This window comes from Akebia trifoliata, chromosome 3, assembly GCF_017979445.1.
Source record: "Akebia trifoliata isolate Shusen 1 chromosome 3, ASM1797944v1, whole genome shotgun sequence".
NCBI classification, from domain to species: Eukaryota; Viridiplantae; Streptophyta; class Magnoliopsida; order Ranunculales; family Lardizabalaceae; genus Akebia; species Akebia trifoliata.
Window position 1 is genome coordinate 56124474 of NC_141377.1, and position 19533 is coordinate 56144006.

The following is a 19533-nucleotide window of genomic DNA, read 5'->3' on the forward strand; positions in this document are numbered from 1 at the left end:
ATATACTGAAGGCAGATAAAGAATTATTGTTAGTTCTGCATGGATGGATGAATATTACTATCGCTTTTCTACCCATCTGCAACTATTGTATTCTGTTCATTTCTACTATTTTTTTTTATTTGCTATAAATATTAGGTGAATCTGCAAGTGAGTGAACCATGTCTCAATACAGGTGTCTAAGCGTCCCTGCACTGGAACAACAGAATCATTTGGTGGGGCTGGCACAGTAATAAATACAAATACGGAGTATAATTCCATGGAAGTTAACAACTCAGGCACCGGGGGAATTGCAAATGATGTTGGATCTCTTTGGGATTGGGATGATGAAGATAGAGGTGTTGGCATGGACATTCAAATACTTCTTTCTGAGTTCGGGGATTTTGGTGACTTCTTTGAAAATGAAGTTCTTCCTTTTGGGGAGGTATTCTTCTTTTTTTATTATTTTATATTATAGATTTGATCATGATATGATTTATACTCTCTGAAGTATCCTTCTGTTGATTAATTGTTCTACTGTTACTTCCTGAATTTTTTTTTCTTGAAATAGTAGTATAAATTAGGGGTGCAAGTTGGTCCGGTTCAAACCAAGAACTGAACTGAACTGATGGTTTGGGCTGGTTTGGAACAAGTTGTGGTTCAGTTCTGGTTTAAGAAAATGGGGAACTGATCAATTCGGTTTGGTTACAGAGAACCAAATTCTTAATGAATTACCACTTTTTAGCAGTTAGGACATAAATTAGTGACTTTTTTTATTTTTATGGATAGATTAATGACTTATCATATAAAATTTCATGTTCATTATTTATTTATTTTGATTGAAAATATGTTGCTTCCAAGCAGATTTATAGGATATTGACAACCTATAGACCTGAACTGAACCGACCATAGTTCGGTTTGGTTCTATGGGCAATTTGGTTTGGTTCTGGTTCTTATTTTGTGGAACAGACATGTTGGTTCGGATCTGATTTGGCTCCAAACTGAACCATGTTGCACCCCTAGCATAAATGCCTTGGCAAACTCGAAAACTTCCTGCAGTTTCATTAAGTTTCCGCATAAGACATCAAATGGTGTCATCACTAATCAATTTATGTCAAAATTATCACATTTGTTCTTTCCTTTTATTCTTTTCTTAACTATTTCTACTCTGAAGTGCTTGATCAGCCTATCATTTGTTGAAACTAATTAGATCTCACAATTTCGTGAAGCCTCCAGGAACTGCTGAATCTCAGGCTCTTATCTTTTCTGTTCCGGATTGTGGTGATGTCAGCAGTCCTTGTACAGTACCGATGGATATGACAGATCAGATGCTTTTGCCTGTTTTAGAATTTCCTCCGTTTGAAAAACTTAATCCAACTCCTCAAGCAGTCACTGATGAGCCTCATAGTAAAAAACAAGATTTTACCAAAGAGACTTGGTCATCAGGTCAAGGGAGCTATTCTTCGGCAGTCACCACAGGTGAATTCGACCATTTGTCGAAATCTGAAGCCATGTTGACATTTGCTTCAGAATATAGAGCAGTTGAAACGCCTGCAAGTGAGTTACCTTCCTCCATTTTCAGAAGCCCATACCTACCGAGGTCTAGAAAGGTAGAGAGTTCGGATTCAAGCTCAAATACTTATGTTTATGGTGCAACACCACCTTCTTCTTGCTTGAATGTGACAGACGAGAAGCTAGGCATGCCTGTAAATGCAAAAGTTGGTTCTACAAGGCATGATACAAGTCCCACTCTGCAGTGTAAGAACTACTATACCCATATGAAGAGTGGGAAAGATCGTTGTGACACAAAATTGTTACCTTGTAATAATAATATTCCTTCATTTGAGGGGGTGACACCATCTTCTTCTTTATCGGGTTTTAATTCGGCGAATGCTGTCAAATCTGTCAAGAGGAAAAAGGCTGAAAGTGCTATGGAAGCTGGGAATTTACTGCTGTCTCCGAAAACTGTGCTTGCTACTGACGTCGAATGTATGATGTTCCAAGCTGCTATGTGCAGGATACGGCATATGTTGCTATCCTCCTCTAAGTTAACTGGAGGTACTTTTTTGGATCAGCTTCCAGGTGACCCAATCACCATCCCGGACAAGATTTTTGAGGTGAAAAAGAAAGAGAGTATACCAGTTAGAATAGCGGGTGATATTGATGGAAGAGTGCTTGATGGGCCCCTCAATGCACCTAAGGGTGTTTGGCGTTCTGTTGGAGTTCCCAAAGGGACTAAATCTTCAAGTTCACCAAGCATTGAAAACACTCCATCATTTCACCATAATTCATTCAATGAGGAAAATTGGTGATGTATGGGCAAAGACAACCTCTTCAGGAGCTTCTTGATGCTATGGCCTTGCTTGTCCAACAAGCTACTTCATTTGTTGATGTGGCATTAGATGCCGACTGTGGTGATGGTCCATATGGTTGGCTTGCATTACAAGAGCAGTGTAGGCGTGGATTTTCTTGCGGGCCTTCTATGGTCCATGCAGGTTGCGGTGGGCTTTTAGCTGCTTGTCATTCTCTGGACATTGCTGGCGTGGAGTTACTTGATCCACTTTCTGCCAATGTAAGTTATATCGGAATGAAAGTCAATGTTGTAGTTTTATGTTAATGTATCATATGGTTGTATTTGTTATAGCAGATAATACTATAAAACTTTCTGCTTATGTTATTTTTACCATACCATAACATGTAATAAATATGTCAGGTTTTGTGTTTCTAATCTCAAATAGTTGGGATAAGGCCCTGACTATTGTGATGACATTGTCTCATTGTCCATATTATATGCTCCACTTTCATAATATTTTGCCATGCTGCTAACACTGTTTTGATTTGATTGCATTTTTGTTATGATACACATATTTTGTAGTTCGTATGTTACAAAATGTGAAGTTCTTTCTATTCAAGATTTCTGTATACAGTAGAAAATAAACATTATGACATGTTATTTTTTTACTAGAAAAATAAAAATAAAATTATTAAAGAAAAGGGTAGAGGTCAAGAGAACCAAAAGAAGTAAAGATAACACTCAAGAGCCACCAGCCCCAATAAAAACTGAATCCCATCGACCTAAGAGATCCTCAAAAAATTGTCCCTCCCCGAACTCCTTAAATGCTTTACACCAAAAAAGAAGAAAGCAAAGATACTAAGGAATTGTGTGATTACTTATCCACTTCCTGGGTGGAAAGGTGTAGCCATTGCAGCTAAAGGTCTTATTGATTCCTTTTGCAGTTTGTGTCATAAGGAGAGGATTATCACGTAACGTTTGGGTAACTTCTTGATATTTCAAGATGTCACTGTTTCATTTGGTTGCTGTTAGAATATTATGATATGATGCATTGTAATAAGGTGTACTATAATACATCATATGATCTCCAGAAGATTAGGATTAGGATGAGAAAAATTACTTTCTAGATTAGGATTGATTTGCTCTTATCCTTTATTATTTTCCTCTATTTATACCCTATTAGGGTTCTGTAATCTTTATCATGAATAAATCATATCTCTAACATTTCACAGTTTCCTACCTTAAAGAGGTTTAAGGGATTGAATGGTGATTTGTTACATAGTTGGGTATTAGATTAGATGGTTGTTGAAGGAAAACCATTTTTTATGGTCTATACATATGTTGCTAGTGATGATCTTTCTCTTAAGTGTAGTTTTTGTTGTTAAAGGAAAACCATTTTTTATGGCCTATACATATGTTGCTAGTGATGATCTTTCTCACAAGTGTAGTTTTTGTATAGTTTTTCCCTGTCCGTCCCCCTATGATAATTACCTCCACGTAATCTGGTATGTAACAGTGATGACCAAAATAGTTAATGAGCTTTGGGATATAGAACTCGCCACATGATAAAATTAGAGTGCTGCTATTGGCACCCAACTTTTACTTATTACACCCCAATTAAAAGTAATTAAGTAAATGATTGAGAATAAGTACAAGTTGGGGTGCCAATGGAAAAGTTCTCTCAGTTTTTTTTGTTGTTGCTAGATTTCTAATTTTTTGGGTTTAATATTTTATACGAGACTAATCATAATTGTAAAAAACTACTGAATTTGTTTGAACGAGTGTTATTATGTTTTGTAATGTTGAGAGAATAATTTGAGCGAAATCTTTGTAATGTTTGAAGTGTGTATTTTAATCTTTAATTGGGGGTGATAAATAATTTAAGAAATTGGGGTGTAATAAGTAAATTTGGGGTGCCAATAGCAGCTCTCTAGAATTAATAGTGAAAATTTCCTGCAACAGGTTCATGCGTCATCTGTGATTAGTTTGCTGCACTCAGACGTAAAAGTAGCTTTAAAATCTGCTTTTGGAAATTTGGATGGTCCATTGTCTGTCACTGATTGGTGCAAAGGTCGCAATCAATCAGGTGACACTGGAGCCATAAACGATGGATATTCTGTTGAATCCACAGTAGGTGAAGCTAAAGATTCTTTAAGTGGTGTTACTCTTGCTGTTGGAGAACCGATAAGCCCAGCCCAAGCCTCTGGGAGTTCATCTTGCCTAAAGGGTATACTTCTGCTGTATTCATGTGTATAAATACTTGATTTTTGATTTACCATTACTAGTTGTTACAGTGTCTATTACTACAGATGGAATTCGAGTTGATGAGACAAGCCAAAGAAGATCGAATCAAGAAATGGGTACTTCAGAGTTAGATCAGCAAATGGGCTTCTCCCGTCTAAGACCAACACTTTTTGTTCTTCCTTTGCCTGCTATACTTGTTGGGTATGTGCCATTGGTACATGTTAGCTTTCATTCTCACTTGTAGTCTTCAAGCTACTATGCAAAAAACCATGATCTAGGGTGCCTTTAACAGACCATAAAGATGGTATGATAACGGCGTACTGGTATGTGGTGCACAAGTTAGGGATGAAATCTACTGATTGATGGGTCCCAACTAGGAGATCCAACATGTCACAGCTCAACCTGATTGGATGATTATGGCATCCAATTTACCATTCTTTGTGATGGTGTGGGAAAATAGCACAAATGATTTACGTTGGTGTTGGTATTGCAAATAACCCAGAAAAAGGTTTGTAAAATGTATGGTTAAAATTATTTGGTTAAGTGGAAATTTGGTGTAGGATGTTCCTAGGTGGGAGTGGGACCCATTTGAGGAATTTCATACTCTTGCTTGTGCTCCATGTGTACTGTGGTGGTGTTGGGAGATTTCATATGGTCTGTCTACTTGGGTACCTTAGAGATGCTATAATTACGTATAAAGATAAGCGCAGATGACGATTTATGTTATAGGTATCAGGACGATTGGCTCAAGACATCGGCCAACTCTTTGCAACTATGGGAAAAGGCTCCACTTGAACCATATGCTTTATCAAAGCCTGTAAGGTTCTCAAAGGCTCTTTTTTTTTCTATTTGGCTGTGTTGCAAGTCTTCGATTTTTATTGCAAATGGATTATCAAAAAGGTTTCTCATTTACACAAAGGTCTAGCCATAGATTGTTTCTTCTAGTACTTATTGTTTATCAACTATGCAGATGCAATATTATGTTGTATGTCCCGACATTGATCCCCTTACATCTGCCGCTGCCGATTTTTTTCAACAGTTAGGGACTGGTAAGTATGATTGTACATTTAATTCAGATACTCTTTGATTTCTTTCAACAGTTACTTTTGATACCTGCTCTAAACTTTTCAAGAAAGAGAAGTTTCATGCTTCGAGGATGTCTAGGAATGCCATTTTGGTTTTCTCATAACCAAAACATTACCTTGAAACGGGATTTTAAACCTTAACTCTAGTAGCTTGGGTTGCTATCTGATTCAAAACTTTTTTTATGCTCCACAAAAATATACACTTAATACAAACAAAAATTATATGGTTGTGCCGTATAATTGAAGTTTTTGGAGGTTGCCGTGCAAGGTACCTTTGGTAACGAGTATTCCTATCTGAAGCACTAGCTTTATAGATTCTCTCACTATATTTGAAATGCCGTCTTCTTTGAGGGTTTTTTTTTTTTGCTTATCGTGGGTATCCCCACCCTTTGGGTGAGACTAATCTCATGGTCACATGCACCACCCCCTCGGAAATTCCTACATGCAACTGGTTGAGTCGAGGGTCAACCAGACCCTGGAGGTTGGCTCCAAGGTATTCATTGCTTTGTGGGGTTTCGAACACTTGACCTACCCTTCCTGAGGAGCTTATCAAGGCTCGGCTTGCCACTAGGCCTACCCCTTGGGGATGTCTTCTTTGAGTATTTAATTTCACCATGAACTTTTCTTCTATAATCTCTTTGGAGAAATTCAGTCTTTAACTTTTACTTCTTTATAACTTTGGAGATGGCACACTTTCAGTTCTACAATACTATCACTTTGATGTTTTGGAAAATGAAATTCCTTCGATTTTTTCAGTCTTACTATTAACTGTTTTGACAGTATATGAAACTTGCAAATTGGGAACTCATACACCCCAAAATACGGGAGGACAGATGGATCAATCACCCGGGAAATGGACTACTTCTGGTTTTGTTCTTATAGATTGCCCACAATCAATGAAGATAGAAAGTGGTAATGCTTCTATCATGGGATCAATTAGTGATTATCTTTTAGCTCTATCTAATGGTTGGGATTTGAGGAGCTTCCTTAAGTCTCTCTCAAACGTTATCAAGGCACTTAGAATTGGTTCAAATTCGACAATAAATCAAAAGGAAGGCAGTAGTGTTCCTGGCACGGTAAGTAACAAATTTTGGCCCATCTTTTACTCTCGTCTGATATTTTAGATTGATATTAAACTACATATTGATAATTAATTGGAATGAAACGGACTTTAGCCTCATTTATCTTCTTGGTTTTATGAATCAGGTAATCTACGTGGTGTGTCCCTTCCCTGAGCCTGCTGCAGTTTTGCAGACCATGATTGAGTCCTCCACTGCTCTGGGATCAACCATTCTCTCATCAGATAAAGAGAAGAGATCCTTATTGCACACTCAAGTTGCGAAGGCTCTAAGTTACTCCGCAGCTGTGGATGAAGCATCGATATCAAATGTTCTAACACTGTCTGGGTTCAGTATTCCTAAATTGGTCCTGCAGATTGTGACTGTAGAAACCATTCTTAGGGTTACTAGCCCAGCTCTTAGTGAGCTTATCCTTCTTAAGGAGATATCGTTCACTGTTTACAATAAGGCTCGTCGCATTGCGCGGGCATCTTCTAATGAGGCAATTCAATCTTCGGGAATCTCAGGTAGACCTCAATCCACTATGATGCATATGACTTCTCCAATTTCGGGAACATGGAGGGACTGTTTCACAAATCGGATTACAGGACCCCTTACAAGAGAGGGTGAACTTGATGCCAGTTTGAGACCATACGGTTGGGATAATTCTTGGCAGGTATCAAGGACTGGAGGATTAAGCTGTGATCCTAACAGATTGGGTGATAATTACTTTCAAGATGATGTCCGTTACTTGTTCGAACCACTTTTTATACTGGCGGAACCTGGGTCCATTGATCAAGGAGTTTCACCCGCAATGCTTGGTAATGCAACATCAGAAACATCGAGACCATCTGTGGATGATAATGTGACCTTTATGCAGAGTTCAACACCGGGAAATGCGGATATTGGAGCCAATTCTCTTCTTGATGGGTCAGAGTCTGATGGCTTTGGATCTAGCAATCAGAAGGCTGCAAGCCTTCATTGTTGCTATGGGTGGACTGAGGATTGGCGTTGGTTAGTCTGCGTTTGGACTGATTCGAGAGGAGAAGTGCTTGACAGCCACGTATTCCCTTTCGGTGGCATCAGTAGTCGTCAAGACACAAAAGGTCTCCAATGCCTTTTCGTACAAGTTCTTCACCAAGGTTGCCAGATACTATCATGTTCTTCTCCTAATGTTGGTGCTATCAAACCTAGGGATATCGTGATTACACGCATTGGATGCTTCTATGAACTTGAACGCCAAGGTATTTGGAATTGTTACCATCTTATGCCTTCCTTCGCCATTTAAGAAGATCTTGTATGTCTAACCCCACTATCGTTTGCTGTTGTGAACAGAGTGGCAGAAAGCCATTTACTTGGTTGGTGGAAATGAAGTAAAAAAGTGGCCTTTGCAACTACGGCAATCTTTACCGGATGGAATATCTGCGAGTAGTAACGGGACTTCCTTGCATCAACAGGACATGGGTTTGATTCAAGAGAGAACCCTACCTTCCTCACCGAGCCCTTCTTTGTACAGCCCCCAAGCAAAAGCTTCCGGCTTTATGAAAAGTGGTTTAGGACAAACAAATACAAGGAAGCAGCTTTTGGGTGGACAGGCAGCAATTGACAGCTCTAGGGGGCTGTTTCAATGGGTACAGAGCATCAGTTTGATTGGAGTTTCTGTTGATCATTCCCTGCATCTTATCTTCCAGGCTGATGCATCTATCCCAGGTACTTTAGCCCAACACCTTTTGGAGTAAAATATCAATGGCTTAATTTAGAGGGACAGTCAGGATCCTGGTTTGAAAACTCGGTTTGTTGACTCATCTCGTCCATGGACAAGACCGAGTGTCTTGGACTAGTCAATTCATATTGGGTCAGATAAACCATTCAACTCGGTTTACAATGATTTCTTCATATATATATATATATATGGCAACTGCACATATTTATGGGGATGTGCAGAAGTGTATCCCGATGCAAAAAAAGATCTATGGTTCTAGCACATGCCACGTCAGGAGAGTACTTTGAGTATGCCACGTGGGGGAGTCAGATTATCATGACTCTTTGAAATTTAACAGTGTCTGTGAAAGGGGAGGTAAGTGTAATTGTCAAAATATTAGGGGTCAACATGAAATTTTGCCAAACCACAAGGAGTCTAGTGTAAATTGCCCTTATTTGTTCTTCTTTTCCAATGTAATTGTCCTTATTAAAAATGAAGCATTTTGCAGGTGGAGGAACTCAAGGTGGCAATAACCTAGGTCCATCAAGCTACTTGGAAGGTTTCAGCCCTGTAAAATCTCTTGGTTCTACATCTGCGTCCTACGTTCTAATCCCTTCACCTAGTATGCGTTTCCTCTCTCCGGCTCCATTACAACTCCCCACGTGCCTAACGTCCGAGTCCCCACCTCTCGCCCATCTCTTACACAGCAAAGGCTCTGCGATTCCTCTATCAACTGGTTTCGTCGTATCAAAAGCAGTCCCTTCAATCAGGAAGACCGGCATGAAAGAAGAATGGCCATCGATCCTCTCTGTAAGTCTTGTTGATTACTATGGAGGTAGCAACATTCTTCAAGAAAAGATTGTTAGAGGAAGTATTAAACAAGGCAGGGGTGGTTTAAATTTGGATGTTAGAGACCATGAAATAGAGATCCATTTGATTCTCGAGTCTGTGGCGGCAGAACTTCATGCTTTGTCATGGATGACAGTTAGCCCGGCTTACTTGGAAAGACGTACTGCACTGCCCTTCCATTGTGACATGATTTTGAGACTCAGAAGGCTTCTTCACTTTGCCGATAAAGAGCTCACACAACAAACGGATAAAGCACCAGTGTAGACAAAATTGGACTTAAAAGTAGTTTTGCAAACTCACACGGCTCTTATTTTACAATCTTCTTATCGATGCAAGATCGTCCATGATATTTTGATCCAAATTTCCAGTTGAAATTGCAAACTTTGAAGATGAAAACAAAGAGTGCTTGAGCGGTACCTTTATGATTTGTAAGTCCAATGTGTGTACACTAGTAATTGTAAGATATAATATATGTGTATAATTCAATTACAAACTTTTCTCTGGGATAGGGTAATGTGTTAAAATCTGTTTTTTTTTTTTCTCCATTTGTTCCTCTTAACATCATTGTGTAATTTTCTTTTTTACCTGATAAGTTATGCTTGACAAACAAGTAATTTCTTCAGATAAGTTCAGTCGACTCTGCTGACACCAAATTTTTGGTATAAGACTTTGATAGCGATGATGATTAGTTTGCCTAGATGTATAATTTAACTATGGGTCATCCAGCCTGCCCTTGTTGTCACCATCACATTTGGACCTCTCAACAATTTTTTTTTAAAGATCATTATAATCTATATAATGAAATCAGCCATATTAGTAATCTTGATTATATATTTGATACAGGTCAGCTATTCAATTTGAGACAGAATAGAATGGAGGAACAAGATATGTTGGGTCAAATCATAATTTTTTTTGTAATTTTCCAAATAGAATTTAGTAGGCTGCCCATGAAAATGAGTATTTTTTGATGCATGAGATGTACCAATTTTTTTTTTTGTAAATTTTTTATTGTGGCATAGAAGCAATGCAATAGAGCAATTCCCTTTAAAATGGTAATAGATAAAAGGAGCTTCTATTGACACTAATACGTCCATCGAAGAAATTACACATCGTTCCCAAATATGGTTAGGCCTCTTCTTCTAAGGAGTTCTTAGAAAAATCCTAGAAGAAAACTGAGAGAGAGAGAGAGAGGTTGCAATATGTCAAACAACTGAGCTATGGGTATAAGCCCAATCTTCAAATCCTTGAAAACCATTTAATTTAATTTTGAGTTGCATAAGATAAAGTTGGTGTGGTAATAGAGGTTCTACGGAAATAGTGAACCTGATTAATCATACAGCAAAGATCTTATCCTAAAAGCCCAACCCAACTTTTTTTTGGGTTACCATTCTCAAGCCAATGAACTCAGTTGTGCAGTCCAATCTGAACGATAATCAAACCTGTAATCTGACAAGAAAGCCAATTAGCCCAAACCCAAAATCATTATCTTCGATATTTCTGATGAGCTGCAATCGATCTCCCCCTAAAATTATATTAAACAACAACCAGCTTCACTAGATCACAATATTTAAAGAAGAACTCTGGTTTTAATTTAATTTTTAAGTAGTTATAAGATTATAAGATAAAGTCTTTGTGGTAATAGAGGTTCTTTACAGAAATAGTGAACCTGGAATAATCAAATAGCCAGAGATCTTATCCTAGAAGCCCAACCCAACTTTTTTTGGGTTAGAATTCTTAACCCAATGGGTTTAGTTGGGCCGTCTAGCATTATATTAAACAACAACCAACTTCACTAGATCACAATAGTGTCGTGCTGGGGCGACACAAACGAGACACAAAGGTGACAAAATGACGTGGTGTCGCGCACATTACCGTAGATTTTTTTCCCGAGATACGAGTAAAAATCATCTATGGTTATGTGTGCGCCACCACATCATTTTTGTCACCTTTGTGTCTCCATTTGTGTCATTCCAGCATTTTCCATCACAATATTCAAACAAGAACTCTGGTTTCGGAGTCTGTTGTAAATAGCGGTTTAAACGGAACATATTTAAACCTCCCAACACGAAAAATATAAATCTGGAAACCTCTGCAAATCACGAGAACCGTTTCGTTATCTACATTTTCCTTTTTCAGAGAAGATCAGGAGACGCACGAAAACTGATAAAACCCGATATTTCGGTTTTCTCGATCGATCTGACCTTAATGTCAGACTTTCATTCAATCAGACATGAAAATGCGGTTTCTTTCGATTCGGTTTCAATTGATGCATTCCGGTCATTCAAACCAGTTTTCTTGCAAATTTAATCGTTTCGGAGGGGCTTCTCCGTATTTCGGATCTACAAGCTTCGATTCGTGAATTTTTGGATCAAAGGAGTCAAATATGTTTCTATAACGTTTTTTTAAATTGTTGTTTGAGTATTTTATAGTTTATGAAGATCAATGGAGGATTATGAGCGTGTCTTAGTATTCGATCGTGTTTCAATGAGGTTTTGTTTGTTTTGATCTGAAACATTTCGTTTTTTTAAAAGCGTAGCTGTGAATTTGGAAGGAAATTGTTGTGATATGGCTCCCTTATCTTCAATCAGCGAGGAGCTAGCAGATATCGATGGACAAATCAGCGACATTTTCCGTGCTCTATCGTAAGGGTTTTGAATCTCTATATTTCAAGGCTTATCAGATATTGATATGTATTTGTTGTTTATTTTGATCATGAAAGTTCTAAAAGATATTATTTGATCTGCAATTTTTTGGTAGATTTGTTTTATATATTCGATTCATTTGTTTGTTTTAAATACAATGTGACAACTGACAAGCCACAAAGTTCAATTGTGTCATTAAGATATTTTTTTTTTTGTCTACATAAACTTATATAATTTTCAAATAAATATTCTATATATATATATATATATATAGGATCAGGTTCAAACGACAACCATTTCAACACACATATAGACAACGTGTTTTGTCTTATATGGGCAAAAATGTTTGGAATGGGCTGATTTTTTGTGAGGATGATCTCTGTGGTGAGGAGATCATCCTTGCCAAAAATCAGCTCATTCCAAAACTTCTAGACCGTCCAATTTTTATTGAAAAATTATAGACCGTCCAATTTTTGTAAATCAATTTTGATGGGGTTACAAGTTTTGGAATGGGATGATTTTTTGCCAGGATGATCCCCTCATCACAGAGATCATCCTCACAAAAAATCAGCTCATTCCAAACATTTTTGCCCATATAAGACAAACACGTTGTCTATATGTGTGTCGTAATGTGTGTTGCAGGAACCCGACCCATATATATATATATATATATATATATTTACTACACATCCCATTATAATTACTTGAAAACACATTCCTAAGCCTTCTTGGTAGAAGAAATTCAAATTGAAGGTCCTAAAAGACTGAGAGGAAGACCCAGAAGAACGTGGAAGCAGATGTGGACTCACTCTCGGTAATAAAAGATTTGGCTTTGGATAGAGTGGAATAGAGGAGCAAGATTTGTTTAGCCGACCCAAAGTCCTTGGGATTAGGCTTCGTTATTGCCTTTTGGATTGTCATGAATTTCATATATTGTGTAAGGATTTCTGAAATAGCCATGATGTTTATTTCCTCACAGAAATGGATTCCAGAAGCTGGAGAAGGTTAAGGATTCAAATCGGCAAAGTCGACAATTGGAAGAACTTACGGAAAAGATGCGTGAGTGTAAGAGGTAAATGATCCATCTGTGTCTCTCTCTTTATTCTCTAGTTAGTTGTTACTAACTCTCTTCTTTGACGTTTCTATGCCTAATAGAAACATGCATCTAGGGTGCTTAAAATATGTGATTAGGGAACATTGTGTTGATAAACCAACATGTGCATATCAAATTGATTGTAATTTGTTGGTATGGAAAGAAGAAAAAAATTTGGATGAATATGAGTATTTATTTGGTTTTGATCATAGTGGCCAGGTTGGGGAGGGGAAATTTCAGAAAAATAGGAAAAAATAAAGAAATGTCGGGCTATGGTTAGTGTTATATAAATTTTCATCCTACGTGGTTCTAATATTATATCGTCAACTGATATTAAACTATAATAATAAATCACCAAACCCCATATTGATATCATCCATACATCTACAAGAGCAACCACAAGTCCGAAAAACATTCAAGGTTTCTACTTTTTAAAGTTTACAAAAAATTATGATAATGTATCAAAGTTAGGATTCGTCAAACTGATCAAAATATCAAATTTAATGTCATCTTCATTTGCATCCTCATTCGCTGACGCTTCGTTGGTATAATAGTCACCATCATCTTCATCAATGCCATCTCTTCTTACTAGTGTATCATCTGGACTGGATCTGAAAAGGATAAAATTGTATCCAGGTTATCTATCCCCTTTTTCATTTTTCCTGATTTAATTGCGAAGTTTGCAATTAAATTGCTAAAATTTTCAAGAAGTCACCGAATTTTGTGACTATGGTTGTGATACGGGTACGTGTTAAAAAACAGGTTGGATAACTAAATGTTGCATTCAGATATTTTTTTTCCCTTTTAGTTATTTAAGGCATATTTTTAAGGAAAATTTTTATAAGCCTCTATACCCCACATGGTTTAACAATAACAATTAAGAGAGTGGAAGCCTTCTCATGGGAAAATTGGCAAAATTTAGATAATATTTTGCTCTTTAGTATTTCCTTTATAATACACACACATACACATTCGAAGGTGCCATCTTCTGTGCATAGCATCCCTACCACTATCACAAAATCTCCCAATAAAGAGTTGCCCGATTAATTTGCTGAATTAGTTGATAATTCACGGAATTAATCAGTGATTCTCTAAACTAATTGGCTAATACATGATTGATATATATATATATCTGTATGTGTGTGTTTTCTGAACGACTGAATCAGCCCTGACCTCTGCCGCTCTCGACCTATTGAAATCCTAACAATCTGCTCCACCTTTTTATTGCTTAAAACATCATTTCTATTGTCCAGAGTTTTTTGCTTAATTTTTTTTTTCCAAATTGAACCTAACTGACCCCCTTGCCGAATCTGAATTTGGTTGCTATGATCCCTACAAAGAGATAAGTGTCTTATAGTTTTCTTGTTTCTCCAGGCTTATTAAGGAGTTTGACAGAGAAGTGAAGTATGGGGAGAGTAGAAACAGTCCAGACACCAACAGGATGCTCAATGAGAAAAAGCAGTCAATGGTGCTGTTTCACTCCTTAAGTTCTATATAGGATGACTTGTTATATAATATTGTAATTAGTTAATTCCATATTTTTTAGTATACATCCAAAATCGATCTGAATACTGGTGTCTTTTCTGTGCAGATCAAAGAATTAAATTCTTATGTTGCTCTCAAAAAGCAGTAAGTATCAACTATCCATAGAAGATACCATTTATTTTTTTGTATATTGCACCTAGGCAAGCCATCACATCTTTCTGTTGGGTTGATGAACCTCGTTGATAATTAGGAAACCAATTTCTCGGCCTGGGTAAAGTAAAATCTGTGCTTGTTATTTACTCTATTACCTAAATCTCTCATTATTGGTTTGTTCTTTCAAAATTTAAAGGCCTTTTTGTTAGAAAATACATAGACTGGAAAATGGCTGTAACGACTAACAGAGTATGATGGCAGGTGGCAAGGGCCACCTTTCTTTGTTGCAGAAAGAAACGTGCGATGGCTTGAATCAGTCTAATCATCAACTTACAAATGGGTACTTTATCATTCTCTGATAAGTTTCCTATCGGATTAGTCATGGAGGATCACCATTGATCTGATATGAACCCGATCTGTTAGCAACCCTGAGTACAATACATTGCATACACAATGTCAGGCCTAGATCTTGGCTCAATGGCAGAAATTATCCATATGACTAACCCAAAATGTAAATTTCATAGATCAAATCTGGAAAAGTGAAAAGTCAATTATGCCAGTTGTCTATTTACAGAATCGTCCTTCAACTAGTAATAATCCTATCAAACTAAAATTTCTTAAGAAATTCTATCTAATCCTAGCTATAATTGAAGTCTTAGTAAAATGAAAATCACTAATCCAATTAAAAGAACAACATACTAATGTAAATTTCACTGTAGCCCTATCCATCCTTATCTAGAACATGAACCTTCCCCTTTTGAAGAGGAGACAATTGGATAGGAGACTTTGACCTCTTTCTTGTGAGATGATGTGGAGGATCTGTTGTATCCTCTTGCATTAATCATCCTGGGTTCCAATAATTTTGCCTCTACTTTTGATCACTCTTTTCTTCATTTTGTTTCACAATTGACACTGTTGGGGCTTCCTCGACCTTCAAGTACTCTTTCAACATCAGTCTAAAACATAACTGAATTACCATTACTCAATATCATATGCATATTGTGTCGTTTATGATGGAAGTCATCAACATAGTAACATCTTACTGTTGATCATGGCATGAATAATGTCTTTGCTTAAAGATTTTTTGCAATGCAATACCAGTGGATGAAATAAACAATGCCTTATGTCAGACATTTCATTTTCCGCCAGGTTTTTTCCTATGACATCTTTTCCATTGTATTCTTTTATGAAAATTTAGGTTTACTCCTCTCTCTTTCTTATTTGCATAATAATTGGTATAATTTTTCCTCAATTTTATAACTTTTTCCCTAGGGGGATTCTTTTATACACTACAAATTCATAGCCAACTCCTTTTAGGACTTTTATGAGGGAGAATTTCAGTTTCACTGAGAGGAAGTAAGATCAAGAGATTGTAACCCTAGTTTTCATGAAAAAAGTGAAGGATCTCATCATTGACTGTGGACGTTGGCAATCTTTGCCAAACCATGTAAATTATCTGTCAAGCTCTCCATCTTTGATTTGCATTTTATTTTTTATTGTTATTGTTGCTTCTGACACCTATTTTTTCTACAATTAGGAATCTATTCATTGTTGTGCACTTATACCAATATTTTTTTTTTGATCGATACTTATACCAATATTATTATGCCATATAGATCTTTAATTTTTCTGTTAATACCATAGTTAACTATTTCAGTTAGTTCAAACCCTCATAACTTCTCTTTAAGTCTTTCACTAGATTTTAGTTCATATTTTTGTGGTTGCAAAACAGATATTCAAGCAGTCTTGAAAACAAGCGAGGTGATCTACTTGATGGGCCTAGTGGTGGAGAGGGATTTGCTGAAGACAATGTTTTACTGGCTTCATGTAAGCATATGATCTTCTGTTTAGGTGCTTTTTCAAAATTTTTTTTTTTCTTGATTCTTTGTCTACCATGGTGAGTGAAATTGCCAATATATGTGTCATCAAATACCTTTCTACCCATCTTAGTCTAGAAGTAGATGAACTTAAAATTTGTGAGGAGATAGGATGTTTGATAGAATAATATAAGGGAAGGAGAAGTAGAAGAGAAAAGATAGTGCAGGAGAATCTAGACCTTTGATCCCCTCACTCTTAGTTCATTCAGCCAACTTAATAATTAAATTACATATTTACCCACAAAGTCATGTCTGGACCCACTTCCCTTGCTAGAATTGCCCTGAAATTTAGTTTATTACTGTCAAACTGTGCTTATTTGTCAAATGAGTTGTAGCTTATACCAGTACCACTCACAGTAACCAAGTTTGGATATTGCAATTGTTCAGCACTGTTCAGTTCAATTTGATGATAAATCCTTGACAGTTTCAGAAAAATTGGGAAAATTATGGGGATTGTAAGTGATTTTTTTTTTTTGTTTCTTCCCAAATTTCTTGAGATATTTATGTTCTATTATGCTTGGTCATGGTAAAGTTTTGTAGTTTTATAGCATCAGTTTATATAGTTTATGGAAAATCTGGAACCTGATTTCAGGGATTGATTTCTTTTTTCTTCTTTCTTTTGAAGTTGTTTGGTCATTTATTATTATTATATATACCATTTCTGGCATTTCAATTATTCATTACGTTTTGATGTTATGGTTATACTCATCCCTGCTTATCCATTTAGGAAAAAACAATTAAAAGAACATTCTCATTTCCATTGTTTTCTGAGCAGAAACTATAAATTTTGCAGCTATGACCAATCAGCAGCTTATAGACAAAGGAAACCATATGATGGATGATACTGATCAAGCAATTGAGCGCTCCAAAAAGGTTAGCTTATCTCCAACTGAACACAATGATATGGCACATAAAGATGGATTGTTCATTTTTTTGATGTTCTAAAATTGTTTAAAAAGGTTCTCCACAGAAATATCTAAACCTAAGGTCATTGAAAGAATCTAATAATGGTTATAGAGAAATTTCATAGTTTAGGAGAACTCAGGATGGTTCCCTGAACTGTGGGTTGTAGGTCGTTGAGGACACCATAAATGTTGGAGCAGAGACTTCGGTGGCTCTCAAAGCACAGGTGTGTGTGGTCTAACAAGATTAAAGAATCCCAATATCATGATTTATTGCCACATTTTAGTCTTGATTTCATTTTCTTTTCGAGAAATGAGACGACATCTTTTTTTTATTGACTTGTATGTTTAGACAGAACAAATGAGTAAGATTGTTAATGAGTTGGACTCGGTCCACTTCTCAATAAAAAAGGCTTCCCAATTGGTCAAGGAAATTGGTAGGCAGGTCAATCTCTCAATGTATCTCCTTTTCATTATCTTGTTTAGTTCTTCTACTTGTCATTTTGTGTTACTGACTTTGTTTCTTTAGGTTGCAACTGATCGGTGTATTGTAGCCTTGCTTTTCGTGATTGTTCTTGGAATCGTAGCTATCATCATTGTGAAGGTTGGATACCCTTTCACATCTCTTTCATTTATTACTTGTGCTACCTCTCTAATCCATGTGTTATTGAATTCAAGTAACAGACATATACTATATGAACAATACATTCATAAACAACAGCACTTCTTTTGAATTTTTTTTTTCTTTATAGGTTTATAATTTATTAAAAAGAAAAATATAGACGAGGTTTCAATATTATAGTGACATGATGCAAAAACCAGCAAAACATAATATTTTTTACTACATACAACATCCCACTTAGACATGAAGTTTCTTTTGAGATTTGTTCCAATCTAGTCACCAAGTCGGAATACGGGTTTAAAATGGCAAGGGAAAACTTGGGAAAAAAACTGGAAAGAAACGGAAAAAAAAATGGGAAAATGATATATATTAAAAAATATGAAAAAAATGTATTCTTAATGTAATGTATAATACATTAAACATTTATTCGAAGTTCACAATTATTTTTTGAGAAAAAAATATATTATTGAATATCTGTGTATGATAACATGTTTCCACACATAATTATACATTTTGTGACGATAAAAAAAAGTCTGCCGATCAATGTATCTTTTGACCAAAATAGCATATTATTGGAAAAAAAACAATAACGTTAAGACATTATCATCAAATCTCACATTAAACAATGAACCGAAGAACAAAGAACCATAAGATCATAAAAATTAACCAGCCCACAAAAAATGGAGGTTTTTCTTTTAATTATTTTTATATTAAAAAAAACATGTTAAAACGTGTAAGTCGTGTTTAAAACATAAAAAGATGTTTTTTTTGTTATTGAAAAAATCGAGTTATATTTTTTTCTTTTAATATTTATTGTTTTAATCGTTAGAGGTCCAAAATGCGTTTCAAACGAGACTTTTTCAAAAAATGGCTTTGTTACCATGGTTCCAATGCATCAAACCTAAAATATTAGTGTTCCACCAGGAATAAAATTAAACTTTCCATTCCTTGGGCAACTAAATTTTGGAGTCATACTTTTGAATATGTATGCTCAATTATTAACTTTCCACCAGGAATATATATGCTCAATTATCTTAGGTTTTTGAATTTTCAGATCGTGGACCCAAATAACAAGGGCATTCGAGATATTCCGGGACTTGCTCCACCAGTTCTTTCTAGGAAACTTCTTTGGTATCCCTCTTAGAGTTAGACGATGAAATTTCAAAATTGTTCTGACATAATATGCTCGAGTCAGCCACTCTAATCATTAAAACAACAAAGGATGAAAGAAGGAAGCTCGTTCGTAAGGAGATTCACTCAACAGGAAACCGTAAAAAAAAATTGACAATTGTCCAGGAAGTATAATTATCATAGTTGAAGTACTGTTATCTATAGCTCGCTCAACACTTTATGTTAGAAGGAGTGGATTTATTCAACATTGAATTTTTTTTATTGCTAATGAAGCAGTTCCAACTGGACGGAAAACCTGTTTGATTGATTAAGTAAATATGATCGCGCCCAAGTGAGTGAAACGTACTCAGAAGTAAGATACCATGTAAGACCTTGTGTAATTATTCCTTTATATATATATTTTGATTTTATTTGACAACCC

General features: G+C 36.1%; 2 protein-coding genes across 6 annotated transcripts in view; both read left to right on the plus strand.

The window, feature by feature from the left end:
- Positions 1 to 9708, plus strand: part of GCT (RNA polymerase II transcription mediator) — a 33211-nt gene extending 23503 nt beyond the window's left edge. For 2 of the 3 annotated variants that reach the window (XM_086437072.1, XM_086437073.1), the window contains exons 14-23: positions 173 to 421; positions 1206 to 2548; positions 4232 to 4496; positions 4564 to 4714; positions 5243 to 5330; positions 5484 to 5562; positions 6379 to 6674; positions 6805 to 7900; positions 7992 to 8366; positions 8867 to 9708. In XM_086437072.1, the coding sequence (XP_086293198.1) occupies positions 2288 to 2548; positions 4232 to 4496; positions 4564 to 4714; positions 5243 to 5330; positions 5484 to 5562; positions 6379 to 6674; positions 6805 to 7900; positions 7992 to 8366; positions 8867 to 9471 (3216 nt within the window). In that variant the 5' untranslated portion in view covers positions 173 to 421; positions 1206 to 2287 and the 3' untranslated portion in view covers positions 9472 to 9708. The remainder of the gene's footprint in view (positions 1 to 172; positions 422 to 1205; positions 2549 to 4231; positions 4497 to 4563; positions 4715 to 5242; positions 5331 to 5483; positions 5563 to 6378; positions 6675 to 6804; positions 7901 to 7991; positions 8367 to 8866) is intronic. The other variant, XM_086437074.1, reaches the window with a different exon arrangement.
- A 1525-nt stretch (positions 9709 to 11233) lies between these two features.
- LOC147408188 (putative plant SNARE 11) lies at positions 11234 to 19530 on the plus strand. Of its 3 annotated transcripts, none has more exons than XR_015177004.1 (11): positions 11234 to 11696; positions 11796 to 11849; positions 12829 to 12921; positions 14317 to 14410; positions 14534 to 14571; positions 16313 to 16407; positions 17251 to 17330; positions 17530 to 17586; positions 17712 to 17796; positions 17889 to 17963; positions 19036 to 19109. XR_015177004.1 is itself a non-coding variant. In XM_086437075.1 (11 exons), exons 1-11 carry the CDS (start codon positions 11650 to 11652, stop codon positions 19123 to 19125), a joined length of 816 nt encoding a protein of 271 aa, XP_086293201.1. In that variant the 5' UTR covers positions 11239 to 11649; the 3' UTR covers positions 19126 to 19530. The 3 variants fall into 3 exon arrangements, 2 of the variants coding, with proteins under 2 accessions (XP_086293202.1, XP_086293201.1); XM_086437075.1 differs by having other exon boundaries at positions 11239 to 11696; positions 17712 to 17804; positions 19036 to 19530; XM_086437076.1 differs by having other exon boundaries at positions 11238 to 11849; positions 17712 to 17804; positions 19036 to 19530.
- Positions 19531 to 19533: the final 3 nt, after the last annotated feature.